This window comes from Thalassophryne amazonica, chromosome 7 (genome assembly GCF_902500255.1).
Source record: "Thalassophryne amazonica chromosome 7, fThaAma1.1, whole genome shotgun sequence".
Lineage (NCBI taxonomy): Eukaryota > Metazoa > Chordata > Actinopteri > Batrachoidiformes > Batrachoididae > Thalassophryne > Thalassophryne amazonica.
The window spans coordinates 81,560,056-81,586,775 of record NC_047109.1 but is presented as its reverse complement, the minus strand read 5'-3'; the positions used below and the strand labels follow the sequence as shown (position 1 = coordinate 81,586,775).

General features: G+C 41.7%; 1 protein-coding gene across 3 annotated transcripts; it reads right to left on the bottom strand.

Moving 5' to 3' along the window:
- Positions 1 to 326: 326 nt before the first annotated feature.
- Positions 327 to 25,686, bottom strand: si:ch211-105c13.3 (uncharacterized protein LOC325758 homolog). 3 transcript variants are annotated; one of them, XM_034174778.1, is made up of 3 exons: positions 25,508 to 25,686; positions 867 to 993; positions 586 to 753 (listed from the first exon to the last, which is right to left on the bottom strand). In XM_034174778.1, the coding sequence occupies exons 2-3, from the start codon at positions 984 to 986 to the stop codon at positions 598 to 600; spliced, it is 276 nt and encodes a 91-aa protein (XP_034030669.1). In that variant the 5' UTR covers positions 987 to 993; positions 25,508 to 25,686; the 3' UTR covers positions 586 to 597. The 3 variants fall into 3 exon arrangements, with proteins under 3 accessions (XP_034030667.1, XP_034030669.1, XP_034030668.1); XM_034174777.1 differs by having other exon boundaries at positions 867 to 988; positions 25,508 to 25,678; XM_034174776.1 differs by lacking the exon at positions 25,508 to 25,686 and having other exon boundaries at positions 327 to 753; positions 867 to 988.
- Between the last annotated feature and the right edge of the window lie 1,034 nt (positions 25,687 to 26,720).

Sequence of the window (26,720 nt, the reverse complement as noted above, 5' to 3'; positions counted from 1 at the left end):
GTTTAGCTTCTTGTTTATGTTTCTGCTGCAGCATTTTGCACAGAGCATATTTGAATGGAGGCTCATGCACAACACCAAGTGTAACAGTATTGGGATCTGGTTGCGGTGCTGAGTGTGACTCGTCAGGTAGATCACAGCTAAATTTAGCCCATGGTTCTGGTAACAAAGCAGGTATCATTGCAGGGTTGTGCATGTGGAACAATGTTCTAACATATTAAGGAAACCACTGCATGTATCTCAGGTTTCTCTGCAACATCTTTGAGAGAGGTCAATTGAGTTTCAACAATTACATTCAATAAAATGAATGGAAAAATACACACAATGTGGTTTAATTATCAAACATTAGTTTTATTTGAAAAGACACTGTTTCTTTTGCACAGGTGTTATTAAAAGAGACAAGCCGAGCTCAGAGACTTTCTGGTGGACTTAATGGTGGAGATTAATATCACATGAGTGCATAAAGTAGGCCCATGAAAACATCACGTAATTCACAGCAGATAGAGATGCTTGGTTAACTGTGTTAAAATGATTTTTGAGGCATACTTTATGTTTGGAATTTTGGTCTATAAAAAAATGGATGAAGCAGAGCAGAACCATCTATGATGTTACTGATGACTGTCCACACTGGTATTCACTGAGGGAGGTGGCCAGGTACTTTATCAGGGTGAGGTATTCCTCAAAGCTGACCTTCCCATCCTGGTTCTCATCAAGTCCCCGCTGCATCTCTTTAATAGCATCGGCGGAGTTTGTATCCTGGAAGGGAAATTACACAGAAGGAGTTAAGTCACCAACAAATCTGGACTGCCAAACTGATGGAACACCGCATATGTTTATGGTGTAACACAAGTTGTGATGTAGGTCTTTACCGCCATGATGTTGCCGAGATTTGTCTGCACCATTTTCTTGAAGGATTTGTTGTCGAGGGCTTTCTTTCCTTTGCATTGTTTAAAATATGTGGATGCAATTGTCTTGATGGCGTCCTCCATATCTAGACAAAGAGAAAAAAAATTCAGAGGAGAGAAATAATAAGGTCGTACTATGCACACATCTTGATGTGTTTAATATGAAGGTTAGCTTTCATTACAGAAAAAATAATCTCATCAAAAGTGAAAAACATTATTAAGTCCAAACCTGTCATATTTTCACAATAGCACACATCTACTTTATGAGCCACAGGATCATATTTTCACTCACATGGGTTTGTTCATTTGCATTTGATGTTGTTAAAACAGGAAAATCAGTGAACCAAGACATTTGTTGTGACGTTTAAGTCTCAATTTGGACTTTGGGCCACATCTGCTATTTTAAAAGACAACTAACATTTCATAAATCAAGCAAATTTCACAAAATGTGATGAAAAGGTGTATTCCAACTTGCACAACTTTTTACCAAGCTTAGATCACCTGCTAAGGAGTATGTTTGGACACTAATAAGGACAGGTCAAGTTTCAGAGCTTGTGCCTGCGCTGTGCATCACTGCATCCACCACATGATAGAACAACCTTGGGTCCTTGATAGAAAACACCCAGGCAGACAACCAACCCATTCCCACACTGTAAAAGATGACCTGTAATTTGTGCAAATTAATTTGAAAAAAAAAAAACACCTCCAATACAATCTGCTTTCAGTCCCTTTTCAATACGTTTAAAAGCCCTAAGTGAGGTCAGCTCTTGGAGTTGCAAAGTACTGCGTAAAAGATTCCAAGCAGCAGGGCAGAAAACATCATTTGAGCACAAACCATAAGTACTGGTTTTAAGTGAACTATATTTGCAGATGTAAGAGGGGAGCAGGCCAAGGATGGACTTATTCATGAATATGGACCAGTGTGTGAGCCTGCGTTAGGTGAAAGAAGGCCGTAGAAATGTGGCATAAAGAGTGCAGCGATGAGTTAAAGCACTGCATCCAGTAGTAAACCTCAGAGCACTGTGGTACACAGTGTCCAGTCAGTGGAAACACTGAGCAGAGGTATAAATATACTGCAATTGCTGTAATCAAGAGGCAGGACGAACGTTGCCACAGCCAGTTTTTTTTTTTTTCTGGAGGTGTAGTTAAACATCAAGCAAAGAAACAAGACCTATTTTTTAAAATAAAAACCCAGCTTCCGTCACTTGTTTACAGTGTTTTCAATGAGAGGTAAAAGATAACTGGTCATGAATAAAAATGTCCATATACTATAATACTTGTATTGTGATACAATTTCAGTCTGTCTGCTTCGTTGAGTTTGGATGTGAGGGAGAGTAGTTTGTGTTTTCTTTACATTCAGTACAAGCTTCCGCTTGACCAAAAAAAAAAAAAATGTAGGCAGATTTCAGACATACATATAACCATCCATCCATTTTCTGTACCCGCTTACTCCAGTTACGGGTCACAGGAGGGTTGGAGACTATCCCAGCAGTCACAGGGTGAGAGGCAGGGTAGAGCCTTGACAGGACGCCAGTCTATCGCAGGGCCACAAATAGACAGACAAATACAGCCACACCCTCACTCACACCAGCAGGCAATTTTAAGTTCCCAATTCACCTAGAGAACACACATACATACATACATATATATTCACTCAGAGTAGTTTTGTGTGACAACACAGTGGCACAAGTAAGGGAAGGGTGCTTGTCGCACAAGTAGAGCGACTAGGATTCAGTGTAGAATGAGCAACAACAAAATACATATTTTGCAAATTATAAAGGTTTTACGTTGTACAATTTACAGGTTGTTCTCCAAAGGTATTTGGCTTTTTTTACAGAATTATTCTGGCAACCACACCTGCTGGTTTTTTTAATGTTAAAACAATGGATTTCTTTGTTTTTTTACACTGCACCTTCTCAAAGTAACCAGCCATGTGCCGTGCATTTTGGTTCTATTTAAACGCACATATACACACACACATCTTCAACTGCTTAGTCCAATTGAGGGTCGTGGGGGGGCTGGAGCCTATCCTAGCAGTCATAGAGCGTGAGGTGGGGTACACCCAGGACAGGATGCCAGTCTGTCGCAGGGCCACAAACAGACAATTTAAAGATGGACAATATAAAGTTTCCAATCCATCTAACCCGCATGTCTTTGGATGTGGGAGGAAATCGGAGTACCCGGAGGAAACCCACGGAAACACGGGGAGAACATACAAACTCCACATAGAAAGGCCACAGGCAGGAATTGAACCCATGACCTTCTCGCTGTGAGGCAACAGTGCTAACCACTAAGCCACCGTGCTGCCCTATTTAAAGAGTACAGTTGACCCATATGTTTCACTCTTGAATGACTCCATTAGTTTTCACAAAAATGCATCCTTGATATGAAGAAGCTAAATCCAGTACGCTGTAAGCCAATTAGAAGCTTATGCAGTGTTCTCAAGGACATCTTTAGTGACGATAGAAGCGCTGTCAGATGAAGAATTGAGCAAGTTCCTATCGCGATTTTTTTACTGCATTGAGGAAAGCGGATGTATGCTTCCACACACTGTGCTTCAGTCTTCAGCAGCGTTCGATCTGCTCAGCTGGGTGTCGGCGGCTCGCCTGTGGGGCGGAATCAGCTGCGGACACACAGTCGTATCTGCTCCACTGCTGTGCATATTTTTGCTCCTTGAAAGATGGAATGTTCCACATTTAACCTCAGGCAAATATTCTTACCATTTCACCCATGAATATTCACTATTTGCATAATTCAGAAAAACACATTTTATTACAATGATGTAGGAATTAATTAATATTTCACAATTGATTTTCTGTTGACCCCTTTATTTTATTTTATTTTTTTTAAATCAGGTTCACTAGAGTTATTACCAAAAAAAAAGGTATCTGAAACTTTTGCACAGTACTGTATGCAATGGAAGTCTAAAATGAACTGTTTCAGGCTGATATTTTTCAAAGAATTGTGGAACTTTTAAGATGTGTAACATAAAACATGAAATGTGAGAAAATACATAACGTCAGCATAGAAGAGAAGGAAAGAGATGTTTTGAGATTAACAGACGGAGAGAAGCAGTGATGGAAGGATGAAGAGGAGGGGAGTCTGAGGTAAACACAATGAGAGCTGTGATCTCTGATGGTGGCCATACGATCCCCTGAAGCCGGCAGGAGGCCACGGCTTCAAATTACCGCCTGCTGCCCGTCTGCTGCAGCTTTCAAGGCCAGCAACTTTGAAAACAAGCTGAAAACTGTGGCAAAATGTGGCAAGAGACACTAAAAGATTAACCTGGCATGCTGTTGCACATTTGCAACAGAAATATATATATACTATTCTAACCTCTGCTCTTGTGTGGCATTCAGCCTGCTTATGGGCAAGCTTTCAAATTGCACAAAACTGACAAAATTTATGGCCCCTTCACACATAGTGTGAAGTTTGAACAGCCTTTGGACGAAAATGGGGAAACAGTTCGACATTAGTGCATGAAACATCGTGCCGACGGGCAGGCGTGCAGGAACCTGGTGCGAGAGTTTGTGCACACGCCGGTGTCCGTCGAGCAGGAACAGTGCCACGTGCACTACATGGCGCAGCCTATGTGGAATAATTAAAAAAATAAAAACCAGCCACTACCTGTGGGACCACATCATGGAGCTTAAAAAAAAAAGAAAAAACACACCACCCAGGATGCGAACTTGTGCCTTTCAAAACCTCTGATTCCCAGTCAGAGACTTTACCACTGAGCTACAGAGCTGTTCTTTGAAAGCTGTGGGAAGCTTCCTCATATCAGGAAGGACATGGAAGTATTACAAAAAAATTAAACTCCCACACCATATAAAAACACCTGGTGATGACCCATGGTCACAGACATACAGTCATGAAATGACATGAATGAGAAGCAGTGTGCTCTGATCATGTCCACATCTACTGGTCATGTGCGTCCAGTTGGCTTTGTGCGTGTTCTGCCCAACACGCATCTTGTGGACGGTGCGCCATAGCACAGACACTGCGCCATGTGGAACAGAGCTCACGTGGGCGATGTGACGGTCAGATCACCCGCTGCGTGTTCTGATCTGATGGTCCATTTCAATCTGGGGGCTGTCAGTGTCCACTCCGTGCACGTGCTTGCTTGCAGCTTGTCGCCACCATGGCGAAATATGTTTTTATTTATGTCCATGCAAATGCAGCGATCAGAAACACGCACCTCACAGTGGACAGTCGTTAGTCCATGACTGTCCAAACACAGTAGGTGTTGTCTTGCTGGCATGTCCACAGCTGCTTCTCTCGGAAGCCACGCCTCCCGTGAGTGGAGCACACACACCCACGTGTCAGTGTGTGTGTTTGCAAAGTCACACTTGTGGGGATCTTAGACAAATTTCACAGCAGTACGACAGTGATTGTCTACAGTCTGTTGTCGTGTGAAGAGTGAGACTGGCCGCACATTTTCTAAGTGCCATGTGAGCGGTGTTAGATGTCGGTGCGTGTCACCTAGAATTTGACCGGTACCTGCTGTGAGAGGGTGCGATGGGTTCACACAGCGCACACTTTGTCTTTCAGGTGCTTGTGTGTGGAAATAGTTGTAGCAACAGGTGTACGACGCGTTGGAGGCAAGGACGACATTACACAATTTGCATGACTCCTGCATTATGCGCACTAAGTGTGCACTTCGTCCAAACTTACCACTATACAGTATGTGAAGAGGCCCTTAGTTTCTACTGAAATCCAAGTATTATAATGTGGGTTTATTTTAGTAACTTGTTGAAAAATTACAACTCATTTTAACAAGGAGAACACATTTATTTGAGGGGAATTCCATAGCAAATATTTTTGTTTCCTTCATATGTCATTTACAGGTGGAAGCTCGTGTGCACATGTAGCCGCTTGCTCTGCATTGTGTTTTTGACTGGGCTTCACCTCGTTGAATGGAACATTCCATCTTTCACCTCATGAAATATTCCTACCAGTGAACTCATAAACATTCATTATTTGTACACAATTGCACAGCGACTCCTGCTGGCCTCCGTCACACGCATGTGTGAAGTTCTGAGATTACCTGTGACCTGACCCACATGCCGGGCATGCACACTAATATCTATAAGATGTCTTGTAAATCACTTCTGGTTTCAAAAACACCATTTTTAGATTCACTATATATATATATATATATATATATATATATATATATATATATATATATATATATATATATATATATATATATATATATATATACAGAGCAATAAGCTGTTTCAGAGCATTTTACGACATTTTGGTTTATTTTCCTCAAACAAGCAGCCACCTGACATCACACTGCCTGTCTTTACTCCAACTGACTGTCACTATGTGTTTCCCAGCATCCCTTGCACATATCGGTGGAAGCCCCCACGAGATCTGACTTCACTGGCAAATGTAGGTCATGGGCATGTAGTTCGATTAAAATTCTCCCCTTCAGGGTGAGACATTCTAAATTGTTTCCAGACAGTGCAAATACTGGCAATATCACGAATCCCTTATTTAAATGCTAACAAATACAATTATAGTGATGTTAAAGAAAATTCTTTTTATGACTTTAAAAAAAAAAAAACCCAGAGGCCATACAGATTTAAGCCAGACAGATAGCTAAAAGGTTCCCAAGCAACTAATGCATAAGTTTGTTGGAAGACTTTCTTAAGAAACACTGTAAAACTAAACACACAAACAAAATACATATACATTGTACATAAAAGATCTGTACGAATGCATATATCTTGTTATGTGGGCCGCTGAAGAGGAGGTACTGCTGGCCCACCACCACCAGAGGGCGCCCTGCTTGGAGTGCGGGCTCCAAGCACGAGAGGGCGCCAGACCCAGAAGAAGTGACAGCTGTCACTCATCCTCAGCACCAGCTGTCACTCATTCATCATCATCACCATCACCATAAAGGCCGGACTGCAACTCCACCTCCTCGCCGAGAAATCAACTACCGAAGAGGTCATTTTCTCTGCTGACGCGTACGTTGAGTACTAATCTGAACTTCTTTTGCAGCCGTTTTCCTGGTGCTTTCCTTATCTGTGGGATTGCCGTTTGGTGTGACAGCGACGGCTTCGCCTCACACCCCAAACCAGATAAGTGGTTTAAACAGGAGCTGCATGAGTGTGTGATTGGAGGTGGAGGTGCTCCCTCCTAACTGAGTGCAGACTGTGGATTACTGAGTGTGCGTATTCACACTCATCCAGAACTGTTTTTGTTTTCTGCCAGCAGTACCAGGGTCGACAGCCGAAGACAGAGGCCACCTGGGGACTCGGGACTTGGCGGCTCCGGTGTTCTTCAGGCCGTTGGTGGTGGAAGCCGTGTGGGACGCGGCTCATCTCTCGTCGGGGGTCTTCTATCTTCGAGCCTGCCCACACGTCACCTGGTGCTAATTGACTTTACTGATCTTGTGTGTTTAGTTGTGTGTTGTCACAACATTAAATTGTTACTTTTTGGCTTATTCATTGTCCGTTCCTTTGCGCCCCCTGTTGTGGGTCCGTGCTACGACACCTTCCCAACAATATCTGTTACTGTAATGAATAGTTAGGTATCTGTGACGGAACTGAATAGAAATGGGTACATTTAGCTTAAAGCTAATTTACATTTAGACTCCCACAGAGATGCTAACCATTTAGCTTGGGCAAAGTAAAAACTGTTCAATTGTTCAATTCAACTGAATTTTGTCCTTTTAGCATTGGTTTTTATCAAAAGCTTTCTTTCTGAACAATTAACAAGCAAATAAATATAGACATACCAACAGGCAGTATTATTAGACGGTATTGCTTACATTTTCATTGTTACGCAGATGATACCCAGCTTTATCTATCCATGAAGCCAGAGGACACACACCAATTAGCTAAACTGCAGGATTGTCTTACAGACATAAAGACATGGATGACCTCTAATTTCCTGCTTTTAAACTCAGATAAAACTGAAGTTATTGTACTTGGCCCCACAAATCTTAGAAACATGGTGTCTAACCAGATCCTTACTGTGGATGGCATTACCCTGACCTCTAGTAATACTGTGAGAAATCTTGGAGTCATTTTTGATCAGGATATGTCATTCAAAGCGCATATTAAACAAATATGTAGGACTGCTTTTTTGCATTTACGCAATATCTCTAAAATCAGAAAGGTCTTGTCTCAGAGTGATGCTGAAAAACTAATTCATGCATTTATTTCCTCTAGGCTGGACTATTGTAATTCATTATTATCAGGTTGTCCTAAAAGTTCCCTAAAAAGCCTTCAGTTAATTCAAAATGCTGCAGCTAGAGTACTGATGGGGACTAGAAGGAGAGAGCATATCTCACCCATATTGGCCTCTCTTCATTGGCTTCCTGTTAATTCTAGAATAGAATTTAAAATTCTTCTTCTTACTTATAAGGTTTTGAATAATCAGGTCCCATCTTATCTTAGGGACCTCGTAGTACCATATCACCCCAATAGAGCGCTTCGCTCTCAGACTGCAGGCTTACTTGTAGTTCTTAGGGTTTGTAAGAGTAGAATGGGAGGCAGAGCCTTCAGCTTTCAGGCTCCTCTCCTGTGGAACCAGCTCCCAATTCAGATCAGGGAGACAGACACCCTCTCTACTTTTAAGATTAGGCTTAAAACTTTCCTTTTTGCTAAAGCTTATAGTTAGGGCTGGATCAGGTGACCCTGAACCATCCCTTAGTTATGCTGCTATAGACGTAGACTGCTGGGGGTTCCCATGATGCACTGTTTCTTTCTCTTTTTGCTCTGTATGCACCACTCTGCATTTAATCATTAGTGATCGATCTCTGCTCCCCTCCACAGCATGTCTTTTTCCTGGTTGTCTCCCTCAGCCCCAACCAGTCCCAGCAGAAGACTGCCCCTCCCTGAGCCTGGTTCTGCTGGAGGTTTCTTCCTGTTAAAAGGGAGTTTTTCCTTCCCACTGTAGCCAAGTGCTTGCTCACAGGGGGTCGTTTTGACCGTTGGCGTTTTACATAATTATTGTATGGCCTTGCCTTACAATATAAAGCGCCTTGGGGCAACTGTTTGTTGTGATTTGGCGCTATATAAAAAAATTGATTGATTGATTGATTGATTTAAAACTGGGCAAAGTAAAGTTCGAAACTACATCAGTCTTAACACCTTAAGTGCTCCCAACTAAAATGTCCCTCCAGAAACATCAACCAGCACAATTTTTAAAAGCCAATTTTCATCTATGACTACTTTTGTCCACCAGATGTCCCACTACTGCATATTATCAACTAGACAACACACTCCACACCTGTTATAACGTATTATAACACTATTTCTCTTTCATAAGTGAAAACTTCTGAGACAAATCTTGAGTATATCTTCTTCATACCCTGCCTGACCACCTTCACATCTGCTTTGCAAACGTTTTTGTCTTGACTGGGAATAGCGTTCATCACCTCCCCAACCATTCATTCCTCTTGGCCTGCGCATTTTTAAGACGTACAACTCCTCCTTCACTCAAATTTAGTTTGTCCAACTGCCATTTTTGCCACCAGTGACACCAGATATTCTTGGTGTCAACACTTCCAGAATGAGTTGGCCACAGTCTTCACCTGCTCCGCTTGTATGCTGTAAAGGTCTTTCAGGTCAAACTCTCCTGGAGGTGATGATAGTGTCTCCACTTTTTGTGTAAGAAGCATAGCAGGCATGTGGACAGCAGGCATGTCTGGACTGGAAGGTGCAGGTACCAGGGGTCTGACATTCATAATGCCCATTACTTCGGACATAAGTGTGACACAAACCCCATGCATCAGAGGAGAGGTGTTTGTTGTTAACAGCAAAACATCTTTAATCTCTCCGTTGTGTATGTCCTCTCTTCACTTGTCGCTCCACTCTCGAAGTGTGAACTCATGATCTCCGGCATGGGAAGCATGCACTCTGACCAGAAGGCTAAAACCTGGGCTCTGGCTGTTGTGGCTAGAGACCCCTTTAGCTGTTTGGGAGTGAGGTTTGCTGACTACCACATGCACAGCGACTTCCACTGGCCTCCATCACACATCCAATATCCTTAGAGCAATACCTGTCATTTGCTCCCACACTCCAGCCTTGTGTGAGGAGCGAGAAGGGTTGAATGTCCTAGTGCTGCTATGGTCTTGAAGGTAAGTTGTCAGTTCAGGGTTGTCAGACTTTATCATGAGTTCCCTACAAGCTCCAATGAAGTTTGTTCCACTGTCAGAATGAAAAAGACGAACAAGCCCACAAACAGCTATGAATCTTCTTAATGCATTTACAAAGCTTAGGGCCCCTTCACACATAGTGTGAAGTTTGGACGGCATTTGGACAGAAACGGCAAAATACCGCAAAACAGTTCGAAATTAGTGCACAAAACACACTGACGGGCAGGCATCCACGGAGCCGGTGCGAGAGTTCATGCACGCGCCGGTGTCTTTCGAGCAGGAACACATGGTGCCCCTTATGTGGAATAAAAAAAGCCAAGTGGTACCTGTGGGACCACATCCCAACGCTTATGTGGAATAAAAAAAAGAAAAGAAAAAAAACACAGCAACCAGGACACGAACTCATGCCTTTCTAAACCTCTGATTCCCAGCCAGAGACTTTACCACAGACCTATGGAGCTGTTCTTTACAAGCTGTGGGAAGCTGCCTTATATCAGGAAGGACATGGAAATATTACAAAAAAAAAATAATTAAAATCCCACATCATATAAAAACACTGCATTTATCAAGCGAGCAGTACAAACATGAGCCTTCTGTTCCTCTGGTGATGACCCATGATCACAGACATACAGACATGAAATGACATGAATGAGAAGTAGTGTGCTCTGATTATGTCCACATCTACTGGTCATGTGCATCCAGACGGCAGCGCACGCTGTTACTAGCATACAAAATGCTCCATGGACTAGCACAGGGGTGGGTAATGAGGGCCGGGACACTGCAGGGTTTCCTTGCAACTAATCACCTCAGCAGGCGGGTTGCTGATGAGCTTCTGATTGTCAGTGAAATCACCTGCTGAGACATCTGATCATTAATGAAATCAAATCACCTGCTGAGGTGATTGGTAGTAAGGAAAACCTGCAGTGTCTCGGTCCTTTGTGGCACATGACTGCCCACCCCTGGACTAGCACCTCCCTAATTAACCGGCCCAGGCTCTGCATTTTCAGGAAGCAGGATTATTGTATGTATCTAAGGTTAAAAGAAGTCAGCAGGCCACAGAGCTTTCTCTCATTCAGTGTCGGTTCTGTGGAACAATCTGCCTGCTGAGATAAAACAGTTTGATGCTCTGGAGTCATTCAAGTCCAGAATAAAGACTGATTTGTTTTCCCTTTTGTAAGACAAACACACACATGTTGTATTGAACCATTTTCACCTCTCCTTTTTAACTATTATTAACAATGGAGCTTCATATTTAAATTCTGGACCTGTTTAGTGAGGTAAAGGACGAGCTCCCAGTGACCACATTAGTAACCTCTGTGCTACTCTGCTAGTTTACTGCTGGGATTTAATGTTTTATGTGTTGTTAGTTCTAGTTGGTTGATTCTGCTCTCCTCTCTGTTTAAGGTGGCTACTGTTGGGGAGTCAAAGTCCAACATCGGCTGCTGGACTCATGGCTGAAGAACAGGAAGGATAGGATAAAATACTCAGCAATGGCTCTTGCCAAAATGGATGTTGACAGGACATTTGTATAACAGCCCGCAAATGCAATTTGCACTCTGTTCTTTAAACTGTGGAAATGTGGAAAAAGTGAAGCAGTGTGGATACTTTCTGGATGCAAAAGAGTAAACATACTTGTTTGCTTGTTTGACAATAAATGGCTTCACACAACCACTAACCATTAGTTTAAAAAAAGTTTTTGTGTTATCATTCATATTCTCTAAATTATGCCCGAATAATCAAAACTTCTGCCAGGATATGTAAACCTATGAACTCAACTGTATATATACGTGTGTGTGTATTTATTTAGTCTAGTCTTTTTATCTAGTTTTGACGTATTCAACTTCGTATTTTCTGCCCACAGCCCCGTATAACAGATGTAAAACTTATTGTGTGTCTTGAGCCTTCAGCAAACAACATAAAAAATTATTAATAACAAAAAATAATAATGAAAAAATTAATAACTAATACTAGAAGCTGTGAGTAAAATTGTTGGGCATGTGCTATTCGCTGAAGAAAGAACTGAGAAATTGAAAATGGCAAATTATATACAGCATTTGAGTTTCTCTTTTTTTCACAAGATATATTTATTTTTAAAATTCTCATTTTCTGTTACACTGCACATTAGCCAAATATTTACATAACTTCCATCTGTGAGGAAGTTAGCTAAATCCCCATTAGCAGTTTAAAATAGCTACCGCTAACACTAGCCTCAGCTGCTGTGCTGAGTAATAGATTTATATTGTTGACGTTGATTGCTTAAGGTGCGTTTACACATAAGCAAGACGCGTTACGAATGTCATATTTCTGTCATTCGTGACACATTCCTGACATTCTTAATGTGACTTAACGCATCTGAATATGTTTCTTAATAGTGTGTGTTGGTGCGTGATATTCTTGATATTCGTGGAGCATGTTTTTGCCTGTCAAAAAATCTTCCACGAATGTCACACACCACCCTCATTTCGTCTCACGTCGTGGAGGTCACAACTGAGCGTACTGATCCGTCTTGATGAGTATTGATTCTTAATAGAACATGACAACGTTCGTAGTGGTTCCTGTGATGGTTCTTGGAGCCCAAACTGTCACGCGTTATTACGAAGTGACACGGAAACTGTCAAGTTTTGACACGACTTGTAAAGCGGCGTCACATTTCACTGCGCGCCACGGCGAATCAGTTTTCTGTCACGTGCGCACAATTAAACTCGGCTCCAAATGTCGGTCCACAGTTCATGCTGAAGCTCCTCAGGACGCTCCTGCAGGTGCTCCACCTGCTGTTGTAACCGATGAGCAGCAGAACGAGTCTGAGCCAGAGGAGCGAGAGGAGACTCACGTGCAGCCAGACATCTCTGCACCTCCTCCAGTCCGGCGGAAGAAGCGCACGCACATTTAAACCCTGCTCCACCGCATTCAGTTTGATTGCTGACACCAAGTCGGCTAAAAGTCAAATTTCAGTGCTCTTCAGTGCGCTCCTGCAGGTGTTCCACCTGCTGCATGCGCCTGATGTTTGGGAAAATGCACGAGACGAGCCGCATGAAGCCACACATCTGGCGCTGTCCTCCTCCTCCTCCTCCTCTCTGCGCCACTCCATGGCACAGAGCCCAACTACGCATGCAGTCACAAAGTTCTTCTGAAAAACTGGAGCGATCTGAATTCGACTGGATGAATATGGGTGTGTGTGTGGAGACAATTCACCTCGTTCACAATGTGACAGAACTTAACGATGCGCTGTTACGCGCAATAGCGCGCGATAGCGCGTAACAACGCGGAACACTATTCTTGACCGTGCGTAATGGTTCCTGATAATTCTCCGGCAACATGTGCCATTAATCGTAACGTGTGGTAAGGGGTTGCAGCAGTTCCTGAGGACACCTGACGCCTCTGCCCCGAATCATCACATTCGTGATCAGCGGCGGCCAAGAATGTATACTTCGTGGTATTCGTGACTTATGTGTAATTAATTTCAGTTACAAATTGTACCTTAGTTGCTTATGATGTCTTGAGATTTACAGAGTTGTATTTCTCGCACTATTTAGTCAATCATCACCAGTTAGCAGGTTTTGCTCTCCCACCCTTATTTTCAAAAGGCCCATGAGTCAGAATGCCTGGCAAACCTCACCCTATCCCTGCCATGCCTTCTGAAAATGGCAGACCCAGTTATGTTTGGTTTAATTGGGGAACTGCGGAAAACCTGGTCTTGTTAGGAGAGACGGCATCCATCCCACTTTGGATGGAGCAGCTCTCATTTCTAGAAATCTGGCCAATTTTCTTAAATCCTCCAAACCGTGACTATCCAGGGTTGGGACCAGGAAGCAGAGTTGTAGTCTTACACACCTCTCTGCAGCTTCTCTCCCCCTGCCATCCCCTCATTACCCCATCCCCGTAGAGACGGTGCCTGCTCCCAGACCACCAATAACCAGTAAAAATCTATTTAAGCATAAAAACTCAAAAAGAAAAAATAATATAGCACCTTCAACTGCACCACAGACTAAAACAGTTAAATGTGGTCTATTAAACATTAGGTCTCTATCTTCTAAGTCCCTGTTAGTAAATGATATAATAATTGATCAACATATTGATTTATTCTGCCTTACAGAAACCTGGTTGCAGCAGGATGAATATGTTAGTTTAAATGAGTCAACACCCCCGAGTCACACTAACTGCCAGAATGCTCGTAGTACGGGCCGAGGCGGAGGATTAGCAGCAATCTTCCATTCCAGCTTATTAATTAATCAAAAACCCAGACAGAGCTTTAATTCATTTGAAAGCTTGACTCTTAGTCTTGTCCATCCAAATTGGAAGTCCCAAAAACCAGTTTTATTTGTTATTATCTATCGTCCACCTGGTCGTTACTGTGAGTTTCTCTGTGAATTTTCAGACCTTTTGTCTGACTTAGTGCTTAGCTCAGATAAGATAATTATAGTGGGCGATTTTAACATCCACACAGATGCTGAGAATGACAGCCTCAACACTGCATTTAATCTATTATTAGACTCAATTGGCTTTGCTCAAAATGTAAATGAGTCCACCCACCACTTTAATCATATCTTAGATCTTGTTCTGACTTATGGTATGGAAATTGAAGACTTAACAGTATTCCCTGAAAACTCACTTCTGTCTGATCATTTCTTAATAACATTTACATTTACTCTGATGGACTACCCAGCAGTGGGGAATAAGTTTCATTACACTAGAAGTCTTTCAGAAAGCACTGTAACTAGGTTTAAGGATATGATTCCTTCTTTATGTTCTCTAATGCCATATACCAACACAGTGCAGAGTAGCTACCGAAACTCTGTAAGGGAGATAGAGTATCTCGTCAGTAGTTTTACATCCTCATTGAAGACAACTTTGGATGCTGTAGCTCCTCTGAAAAAGAGAGCTTTAAATCAGAAGTGCCTGACTCCGTGGTATAACTCACAAACTCGCAGCTTAAAGCAGATAACCCGTAAGTTGGAGAGGAAATGGCGTCTCACTAATTTAGAAGATCTTCACTTAGCCTGGAAAAAGAGTCTGTTGCTCTATAAAAAAGCCCTCCGTAAAGCTAGGACATCTTACTACTCATCACTAATTGAAGAAAATAAGAACAATCCCAGGTTTCTTTTCAGCACTGTAGCCAGGCTGACAAAGAGTCAGAGCTCTATTGAGCTGAGTATTCCTTTAACTTTAACTAGTAATGACTTCATGACTTTCTTTGCTAATAAAATTTTAACTATTAGAGAAAAAATTACTCATAACCATCCCAAAGACGTATCGTTATCTTTGGCTGCTTGCAGTGATGCTGGTATTTGGTTAGACTCTTTCTCTCCGATTGTTCTGTCTGAGTTATTAGTTACTTCATCCAAACCATCAACATGTCTATTAGACCCCATTCCTACCAGGCTGCTCAAGGAAGCCCTACCATTATTTAATGCTTCGATCTTAAATATGATCAATCTATCTTTATTAGTTGGCTATGTACCACAGGCTTTTAAGGTGGCAGTAATTAAACCATTACTTAAAAAGCCATCACTTGACCTAGCTATCTTAGCTAATTATAGGCCAATCTCCAACCTTCCTTTTCTCTCAAAAATTCTTGAAAGGGTAGTTGTAAAACAGCTAACTGATCATCTGCAGAGGAATGGTCTATTTGAAGAGTTTCAGTCAGGTTTTAGAATTCATCATAGTACAGAAACAGCATTAGTGAAGGTTACAAATGATCTTCTTATGGCCTCAGACAGTGGACTCATCTCTGTGCTTGTTCTGTTAGACCTCAGTGCTGCACGGTGGTCACGTGGAGACAGCGTGACCACCGGACTTTCTGGTAAGTCAGAACAGCTGTTTTGATTTTATTTTCCGCTCCGTATATCCGTCACCTCGCTTTCTGATTGGCTGCACATCACATTCAGCAGGCTGCGTGCTCGCTTTGGTCAGAGGACACAACACACGCTGCGAGATCGGGCCAAAAAATCCAACATGTTGAATATCCCCGATTTGTGATTGGAGCGCTCCTGATGTCCTTCCGAGCAGATCAGAGCGCTCTTAACACACCACACATGGCAGGAATATCTGATAGGATTATCTTTAGCGTTATCACGATTGCCGGGGCATCCTTAAGATTGGGGAAGATCGGGTCCGATATCGGCCTAATTATCCTGCCGTGTGAACCCGGCCTTATTTGGAATTGCATTGCTTTGTGCCTGTTTTGATATGAGGATCAGGGCACATTTGGCGTTAGCACGGATCACACGTTTGCCACAGGAGCGCGTGACCAGCAAGAAAATCAAGGCCTTCCTTGTGTGAAACAAACACTGGAGTGAGGCAGAAAGGCATACCACCCTGTTAGTGTGCATAGATTTCTAAGTACGTTCATCCTGGGACCGTTTTAATTAATTCCTGGTGATTCAAAAATGCTGTCATGCTCATGTGGTTTGATTTAAATAGACATACTCTAGTAGTCTGCAGACTTTCCAGTTCTGACTCACTGACAGTTGTGCCATTGTTATAAATTGATTTGCCAGTTCTGCAGCGGCATCAGCTGACCTCTGTGTGTGTGTGTGTGTGTGTGTGTGTGTGTGTGTGTGTGTGTGTGTGTGTGTGTGTGTGTGTGTGTGTGTGTGTGTGTGTGTGTGTGTGTGTGTGTTATTCATTATTCTCATTATTTCTTCCACAGATGCATGAAACAACAACGACAAATGGATCACAACAACAAAGTTACTAAAATTTTCAGCCATGTGATTCTGTCTTTTAAGACAAACTGTTCTCACCCACAGAGCTTGTAAAATCGAAAGAAGTAAACACATAGAAACTTTAATTCCACAATGGTCATTTGAAATGTGCCACTGATGTGTACAAACAATATCTGCACTAAGGCTCAAAAATCATCTCGTGATCTCTGCCTTTTTATTATCAGGATGTGTTCCCAAAATTTTCACCAGTCCTTATTAGAATAGAATAGAAACTTTATTGTCATTGCATATGTACAACAAAACGTGTCCTCTGCATCTAACCCATCCTAATTACAGTTAGACACAATCTAACCACTAGGAGCAGTGGGCAGCCACAGTCTGGCTCCCGGAGAGGAACTCCAGATGTAGAGTCGCTACTTTGGTCAGGGGCAGAGAAAGGGGCAGACCCTAAATAAGCATGTTTTTGATTGTGGGAGGAAACCGGAGTGCCTGGAGGAAACCCACGCAGACATGGGCAGGACATGCAAACTACACACAGAAAGGCCAGGAATCGATCCCACGACATTCTTGCTGTGAGACACCAGTGCTAACCACTAATCCACCGTGTCGCCTATTTGCAGTTTTGTGATAAAAGTTTAAGGTGTTCAATTCTGGTCTCTGGTTAGTCAGGTTTGGTGATTATTTTATTATAATATAATTTTATAATTTTAACTATTAGAGAAAAAATTACTCATAACCATCCCAAAGACGTATCGTTATCTTTTGATTGATTGATTATTACCTCCACCAATGAAGTTGGACGGAGGTTATGTTTCACTCCTGTTTGTCTGTTTGTGAACAGACTGCAATTCACAAGTTTTCATATATTGTTATGTAATTTTTGCAGAGGATTCATATCCTGATAGGCAACAATTCATTCAATTTTCAAGGTCAAAGGTCAAAGGTCAAAGTCAGGAAAAATCTTGGAAAACTAGAAAAAATCCTATCCTTAAACATTGAACAAATTTTCAAAACCTCATAACATTAAATTTCATATTTGAGAGCATTATGTGGGATGGTATCCTTTATTCACAGATTTTGTGGCCATTTAAATTTAACATTGAAAACCCCATTCAATGTATATTTGACATCATATCTTAATCAAACGTGCCCCAGTCACTCTCATATTTAAAAGTGAGGTGAAGACTGACACTCAGTATCACCTGACAAAGTTTGATCCAGATCTGATCCAGACTGTGGATTTTGTGGCCATTTAAATTTAACATTGAAAACCCCATTCAATGTATATTTGACATCATATCTTAATCAAATGTGCCCCAGTCACTCTCATATTTAATAGTGAGGTGAACACTGGCACTCAGTATCACCTGATAAAGTTTGATCCAGATCTGATCCCTGATTGTGGATTTTGTGGCCATTTAAATTTAATATTAAAAAGCCCATTTGGTGGACATTTTGCATTCTGTCTCAATCAAAAGTGCCTGAAATGCTCTCATTTGTAACAATAAGGTGCAAACTGGCACTCTGAATGAATAGACAAAGTTTGATCCGCCTCTGATCCCTATTGCGGATTTAGCAGATATTTGACTTTAAACATTGGAAAGCCCTTTTGATCTACGAGTATTTTGTATTATATTGTATCTTATGAAAAAAGCCATTTCTCACAGGACATTGACCTTGAAAATATTTTACAAGGTAAAAATTTGTGGAATTAGAAACTAGTGTTGGGTGAGGTTTGTGGTCTATGAGCTCAGTGCTCTAGTTTCCTAGGTATTATCCTGGTCTATTCATTGCTCTCCAGTGAGTTTCCTGTGTGTTAGTTTAGTTCTCTTTGCAAGCTTTAAGTGTCATTCTTTCAGACTCCCATGTTTTTACTCTGACATCTTTTCCGTGTTCACTCCGTGCAGCTTGACTTCCTGTTTTCAGTTTGTCTGCACTTCCACAGTGAATTGTTTTCCGGCCTTTCTAACCTTGCACGGAGCGTTACCTCCTCACCAGATTGTCTGCTTTTATTCGCGCTCTCTCACGTTATTTCCTCACGTTTGCCTCCGTGTTACCAACCTACACTGCCATTCCATGTTTGATGAACTTTGCCTGCCATGACTGGATTTAGGTGCCTGGCATGATTGCTTACTGTACTTAATTTAATTAATTTAATGTCAAGCACATAAAAACAAAGTATAACTGCTGAAAGCAGTTGGTTCATGTGTTGTTCCTAGTGTATATAACAAAGGAATTGTATTGTATTATGACAGAAATGGTTCAAAAGTTTGTTTGCCATCACTGTATGTGCGGAACATTTCAGGAGAGGATTAAACCCCAAATCCTCACCCTCAGGAGTGTCTATGAACGTTACAGATACTTTATCAGACTTGATAAGCAGCGCCTCTTTGCCGCAGAGTCAGGGAGGCCTCGCTTCAGGATTTCCACTGTGTATTGGAAACCACCATGAGGTCGCGGCGCCCACAGGATGATGTGTTCAGGGTAACTGTAGAAGCTGGTAAATCTCCCCTCTGACACACCGTCTGTCTCGCCACAGTGATCACATGATGTGCCTACACACAAAGACGTGGAGATAGACAGACAAACAGATAGAAGGACGCACACGTCTAAAGGAGGACAACTCCAATTAGGACTTGTGATGCATTAACCTAATTACTGGGTGAGTGAGAACAGGACACACTCATGCCCAGGCACCCAAGCGCGGGATTCTGTTTCATGTCTCCCTGTCATTCCAGCACACTCTCTGACAGAGCGTGTGCACAAAGCGATCTCTTTGCAGAGTACAATGAAGCATCTGCCATGAGTGTGCTCATCATCATTATTTCACAGGTTACTATTAATGTCCCAACACATACCGCGTGCAGCACCAGCGGCACCACTAGCACTGTTTCTGCATCTGTGTGGGCTATCGATCACAACGCCTGACAACTTCCCCTCAATTAGCAGGTCTTTAGACAGTAATGGGATAAACAGCAAACCAAACAAGAGCAAGTGGAGATTTCTGACGTCCGCCAAACGGGATCTGGATCACCTTCAAAAATCTTGATCCAGAATCCGGATACAGATCACCTCCAAAATTCAGTGGTGTATTCCATGCCCTAACATCTATCTGTGGTGCAAATGTGGTGAGAATCCATGAAGTAGTTTTGGAAATAATCCTTCAAAGCCTATATAAAGTGAAATCTTGATCCGGAATCCAGATCCAGACCCAGACGACCTCCAAAATTCAGAGGAGTCTTCCATGTCCTATTATCTATCTGTGGTGAAAATTTGGTGAAAATTTGCCAAGTAGTTTTGAAGTAATCCTTCAAAGCCTATATAAAGGGATATTTTGATGTAGAATCTGGATCCGGATCCAGATCACCTCCAAAGTTTAATGGAGTCCTCCCTTGTCTAATATCTATCTGAGGTGAAAATTTAATCAAAATCCATTCAGTAGCTTTGACATAATCTTGCTAACAGTCAGACAAACAAATAACGCAGATGATTTTATTACGTCCTTGGTGGACGTAATAAAAGGCTTCGGTCAGAACCAGGGTCTTCAGGGCCACGGAGTTACGCACAGGCATAGAAACACGTCGGGTGGTACCCTGATCTGACCTGGTAAGGAATGTGTAATCTCACATACAGCTTCACAGCAGATGGTCTGCATGACTCAAGTGAGATGAATGTTTTTGAGAACCCACATGGATCTTTTTAGTGCGTTACTCACTCATTGTGACATTTGGACTCTACAGCTGAAGGAATGTTGCACTGCACACAGCAGCTGGTTTTAATTTGCTTCATTTTAGGTTTATATTGTGGTTTAGATCTTTTTGTTAGTTGCTTACAAATATTTGCTTTGTGTCATATTTTCCAAAACTAAAATTGAGGGTAAGACGTTGGGCCTGGTCACACATTAAAGAAGGAACTACAGATTTTGTTTTTATTTTACATCACAACCAATAGGTGACATTTTAGTGATCATGTTTTTATGCATGGACTTTTCTTCAAAACTATTACAGTTTGCCCACAAAATGGGGTGGGGGTGGGAGGGTATTACAACACACAGCACTATGCAGAAATCTTAGACAGGGAATTTTAAACAAGATCAAAGAAAAAAAATACTGGAAAAATAATAAAAGCCTTAGAAATGTCAAATCTTTTTGAAAAAAAGGCTATACATTAAAGATTTTAAAAACTACTGTAACTATCTCATGTTGCTACCTTCTACTTTTACACTTGGTTTTACAAGAACAACACATTGATCAGTTCATTATTAATAAATTACGACTGTATTTGTTTCTTTAAGGAATCATTAACTGAGCAGCAGTATGTCCAAACTAATTTGAGGGGGAGGTGGCACTGATTTATGCAGGAGTGGCATGAAATCTGACTGTAACACACACCATATTAACGTTCTAGATTAAAATCTTGTATGGATTTCCTACTGAAACACGGCATACGCTAAAACCCAGAAACTGTCATAGGCACAAAAAATTCAGATGTATCAAAGTGTGCGTACACATGGATCCAAGTACATTCCTTTTGTACATCCCAATCAACATGGGACTGAACGCACATGCAAATGCACAAAAATCCTCCCTGTCCACGCCCCTATTTAAATATGCAAATGTTTTTAAATAGGCCCTGGGACCTGGGGATTCCCCTCTCTGTCTGGAATGATATTGGTAAGAAAAGCAATTTTGCCAAGTGTGAGCTACAGATGAAGTGGAGTCAATGAAATAAATGAAATGGAGATATGCAGGGATATTTTATCTGGTATCCTGTGAACCGGAATAAACATGAAGCAGAAGGAGCACATATACACTGAAGTTAAAGAAAATGAGGTGCACGGCGGCTGATAGTGTGTGACATCATAACTTTACACACGCGTTTATTGACAAATACTGAACACAGGGAGACAATCAGGGGCTTGTTAAGAAGCTGTAGTTTCACCATCAATAAATAAATAAATAAATAATAATAATAATAACAAAAAACATGCCAAACGGGGGCCCACGAAACGCGAGGTGACACGGGGGAGATGGGTCTGGGTGGGTTATGGTTAGAAATAGTAAAATAAAAAAACTGTGTTACAGAAATGTCACTCATTTCATGACGGGAGCATGAAAAAAAGCATAACACTGGGCTGCCCCAACCATGCTGTTAGTCAGGATGAATGAGTCATACACTGAACCAGGCCACCCCGCCACGATGTTAGTTGGATGCATTTGCACATCACATATAATTTGAACATTTACGGAATGAAAATGTTTCCAATTAACAAAAACAAATTAATTGTGTGATGGCGCCTTTACAGCAATATGTGTGCAGTCAATAGCTCTGATTACATTAGGGAAACTGGCTCTTGCTGCAAATTGCGCTTTAATGTTGGAATGTGATGTACCTGGATGACATATGAATGATTGCGTTCCACACAGCTGGCATGGGTTAGCTCAAGACTGACTGGCAAACTCCTGGCGGATCGCCAGCCCCCGCTGGAATGCCCCTGTTGCCAGGAACCTCAGCGTGGTCAACACCTGCGAGGGCACAAACAACCACCTGGCTCCTTGTTGTATTGCACTCTGGGTCGGCTGCAGTTCTGCGAACAACTCCAGCAATTCTGGCCTTGGTAATTGAAATCGACTTATGAACTAATTATTGTCATTTGCAAGTAAATTCTTGTGTTCCCTGAATACACGCTCACCTCGGATTACACCATTTGCAAGGTCCTCTATCAGTGCTAACACAGTCATTGTTGGTGCCATTTTCTTCATCACTTTGCTCATGTTTTATATCAACCCATACAACTGCAAACACGTGGGTGTGTTAATTGTTCATCAATGTGTCTGTAATGTGCACATCACTCTGATCACTTCTTGTTTTCACACTATGAACAGATTCCCAGCATCACCTCTACGTGTCGCCAGTGGACCAATAGCTGTAGAAACGTGCGTACGCCAGCCATGAACTTGGCATGGGGCACTGCACATTTCCACAGTCATTTCACTTTTGATACATCTGAACATTAGCAAAGAGATGGATGTACATCACGTTTTTGTGCGTACGCAACCTTTGTACATGAGGCCCCAGGACACTACGATTAGCAACAAAACTATATACCAAAGATGAATATTTATGTGGTTTTTATGGGTTTACTGAAAGAACGTTTGCAGACCCACTGACTGACTCTAATATGCCTTCACTTGCTCTGCAAATCACAGGGATAAACATAATTTAACATTCAGGTTTATACTTAACACAGCTGATGGCTCCCCTCCTAAATCAAAGCAGCACTGCAGCAACAGATAAAATAATCAGTCACAGCCTCATAAATGTAACATCTGTGCTGTAAATGTTAAGTAATAAGAAGAAAAACTCCAAATGAAGACTAAGTAATCTGGCTCAAAGCTCAAAAACTCTAAAAGATATCAACGTGCCACCAGAATCATTTGGCAAGTTGTTCCAATGAGATAAAAATAGATAAAAATTCCAAAGTTCGCCTCTCCCCTCACCAAGTGGGTGCTTTTGTAGGGTTTCTTTTTTTATTTTCTTTGTTGTAATTCTCTCCCAGAAACACACACACATGCGGCACTGTGTGTGTGTGTGTGTGTGTGTGTGTGTGTGTGTGTGTGTGTGTGTGTGTGTGTGTGTGTGTGTGTGTGTGTGTGTGTGTGTGTGTGTGTGTGTGTGTGTGTGTGTGTGTGTGTGTGTGTTTTTCTGGGAGAGAATTACATTAAATAGGCATTATTATGATGTAATAATATCTGCAGTGCCTATTAATTAAATAGGCACTGCAGATATTACATCATAATGCGTACAGCTCAAGAAAGAGAAAGGTAAATCTTTCTCTCCATAAGACAGATCCAGATCCATAACGTTTTATCAAAACGGCCCATTGTACTTTTAGATATTCTGTATGCAGATACACATAATTACATGTGACCCAACCGTGGCAGGCAAACATCACCTCAAACATCAAATATAAACCAGAACAGCAATCCCCTTTGCCCCCAAAGAAATTCCAGTTCTTAATCGACTCCTGCCCACATATACATATATATGTTTGTTTATTTATTTATTTATTTGTATTTATTTTTCTTTTCTGCACCAGATGTGCATTATTTTCTCACCCTTTTTTTCTGAGTGCTGAAGTGGTGATCCCAATCTTTGTTCCTATTCACTATTTTTATTCTGATTTCTGATCTTTGATCCAAATATTTGATCTATAACTTTAATCCTGACTTATGGACTTTGATCCCGATTGTTGATTTTTGGTCCTGATCTTTGTTCCTGAAGATTGATCCTGATCGCTGGCCTTTGAACCTGATCATCTGCTTTTGGTCCTGTCTTTTACCCTGGTTGTTTACTTTTGATCCTGATCTTTGATCCTAATTGATGAACTATGGTCCTGATCACTGAGGTTTGACACTGTCCACTCATTCTCCATAAGACAGGTAACTAATAATTATATTTTTTGTTTTTAATCTGTATGACAGTGCAAATGAATCAATATATAATAGACAAATGTATCAGAAAATGTCAAAAGCTGTTTTTCTGTTGCATCTGTTGTCTTTCACATGATCTATCAAATTAACTAAATCAAAACAACACTCAGGTTTAACAGAATTAGAGAAGTACAATTTAAAGTAAAACAGCTATCAAAGTTAAGATCGCATTACCAGGTAAGCTCGACATAGGTTAGAGTATCCTCAATAAGAAAAACTTACACAATGCATATATCCCCAGTCACTTCAAGATGGAAGAAATCAGGGATCAAAATTCAAAAGTAAGATCCACCCTTTGAGTTAGCTCTGCACTCAAATTTAATGTGTTCCTTCTTGGCACAAGTCCAGCCTCTACATCAAATTTAAGTGAGATTTGCTTACATCTTTTTGAGATATCGTGCCAGCAAACAAACAAACTGACTGATCGACAAATTGCAACGAAACACAAGCTTGTTGATAAAAGTATAAAGAATATTATTGTGAGGTTGGTGAGAGTTTCACATAGTCAGTGTTTCATCATGGGTTGGCAAGTCCATACCAGTTCATTGGTAAATCAGGTCGAAGCAGCAGTGTTAAACCCCCCAGCACCTTCAGCCCATCCTTGACAGAAAGTGCCTTAATACCTCACACACTTTATCATAAAGGACTGACTGATCAATTAATTGTGATTTTTATATAACCCAAAACTATCTCAGACAGTGCCACAGCAGAGGAGAGCACCACTGATCTTCCACACTGGCATCAGATGAGGGGGGGGGGACTATGAGATCAAAGGTGAAACAGGTAGATTTTATTAATCTAACTCCACGCAGTGACCAGCCAGGGTGTGACACTCATCAAAGCGCCCTATTTTCGTGACAGGGACACGAAAAAAAAAGCTCGAAACTGGGCTGGATATTTCAGCTGATTTATCCAGACCACGTCATAAACAGTTCAAGTCTGATCATAATGTTAATAATATAGAGGGGTCTGTCAGAATGTGACTATTAACCGGGGCGCACACGACAAATCCGACCGTGGCCGCCGTGCGTAACCGTGCCAAGGGTTTACCCGCGCTGTGCCGCGTGTCGATCAACTAATCCTGTGTGCGGCCACTAGAGACACGCACTAAATAAATAAGTAAACGTAACTCAAGCCTCCGGTTTCTGTGGAAGAGTAAAAGAACCGGTCTAACGTTACCAACCAGGCCAACCTGATACCTGCGGACACCAAACTGGGCAGGGACAGCGCGCCAGTGATCCAACGGCTTGAATGACTTCAGTAAAATACTTCACAACGGTCAGTTTTCAAGTAAAATTAGTAGAGGAAAAAAGTCATACTGACCGTTTATCGCACTGAGCGGAAGGCAAGAAACAGTTTGTCTTTCCAGTGGGTCGCCCTCCTCAAACCAGATTAAGCAACAGTACTTATCTCTTTAAACTCCTCACTGTAGCTTTTTTTCTGCACAGGGCGTGTGCCTAGGAGGGAAGGAATGCGAAAAGAGGTGCAGCCAAAAGAGCCCGGCAGTTTTCTACAATTTCTGACTAAATCTACAATCATTTTTAGGGGTTGTTTAGGTCACACTTTTACGCGTTATTAGTTTCTTTATTTCTGTTTCTTCCTGCGCACTGTAACTCGTCGTGCATTTTGTCCAAACCTTTAACAAACGTGTTTAAAGCTATCCCACCCTAAAACTTTTAGTGAGCAAACAGTGTCCGGAACATCTGAGAAACATTTTCATGCCGGAAAGTCTTGCAGAGGAGTTAAACGATTCGTGAGATGGTTTCCAAGAATTGCGCACACATTTTCAACAAGCCCCTGTGTGACAATTCGACTTAACAGTGTTGTTGGTGAGAGAAAAATCTTATGTGCAAGAAAGGGTGTTTTCCATTCGGCTCACTTCCTAATGTCTCTAACTTTATGGCACATAGACAAGAAAAAAAAATGCTAAAGAAAACAGAAAAGACAGTGATTGGCTGAATCCCCCGTGGTTGCTCACCAGATGTCCAATGAGCTGCCAGAACTCTGAGAAAGCGCAGCTCTCCATCATTGTTCGGGTCCAATGAGGTCATGAGTTGGTGAGTGTCAGAAGGATCCGCAAAGTTTAGCAGGAAAACAGGACACGGACGCGTCAGGAGCGTCGCCAGAATGTGGATGGCTGAGTTTAAAGGGCGCGTACGTGTGAAACGGCACTTCCTGCTGCGTGGCCATAATCGAGGAACATTTTAAAGATGACTCCATGAGTAAAAGAGACGTGGGTCTGTGATGAACGAGCACATGTGGTCGTTTTTAAAATAAATAAATAAATGTCTCGAGATGAATGCGCTCTGTGCTCACACACCTGCAGAGCTTCAGTGCGCGCGGCTCGGGGTCTGTGCACATGGTGCTGTGCACTCCAGTAGATAATTCCAGTTATTTGATGGATACAACTTCCAAACCGTATCAATATTAAAATAAAATGACATATTTTCAAATATCTCAGTAATCCTGTCTGAACCTTATCACATCAAAGGTATCAAAGTGCGAAAACTTTGATTTGTTACAGTTAAATATGGTT

What these genes read in the sequence shown, in the direction of transcription:
- si:ch211-105c13.3 (XM_034174778.1), bottom strand. Translation starts at nt 986, where the DNA reads ATGGAGGACGCCATCAAGACAATTGCATCCACATATTTTAAACAATGC. An exon ending in ATCTCGGCAACATCATGGCG is followed by an intron (nt 754 to 866) that starts GTAAAGACCTAC and finishes TTTCCCTTCCAG; the next exon opens with GATACAAACTCCGCCGATGC.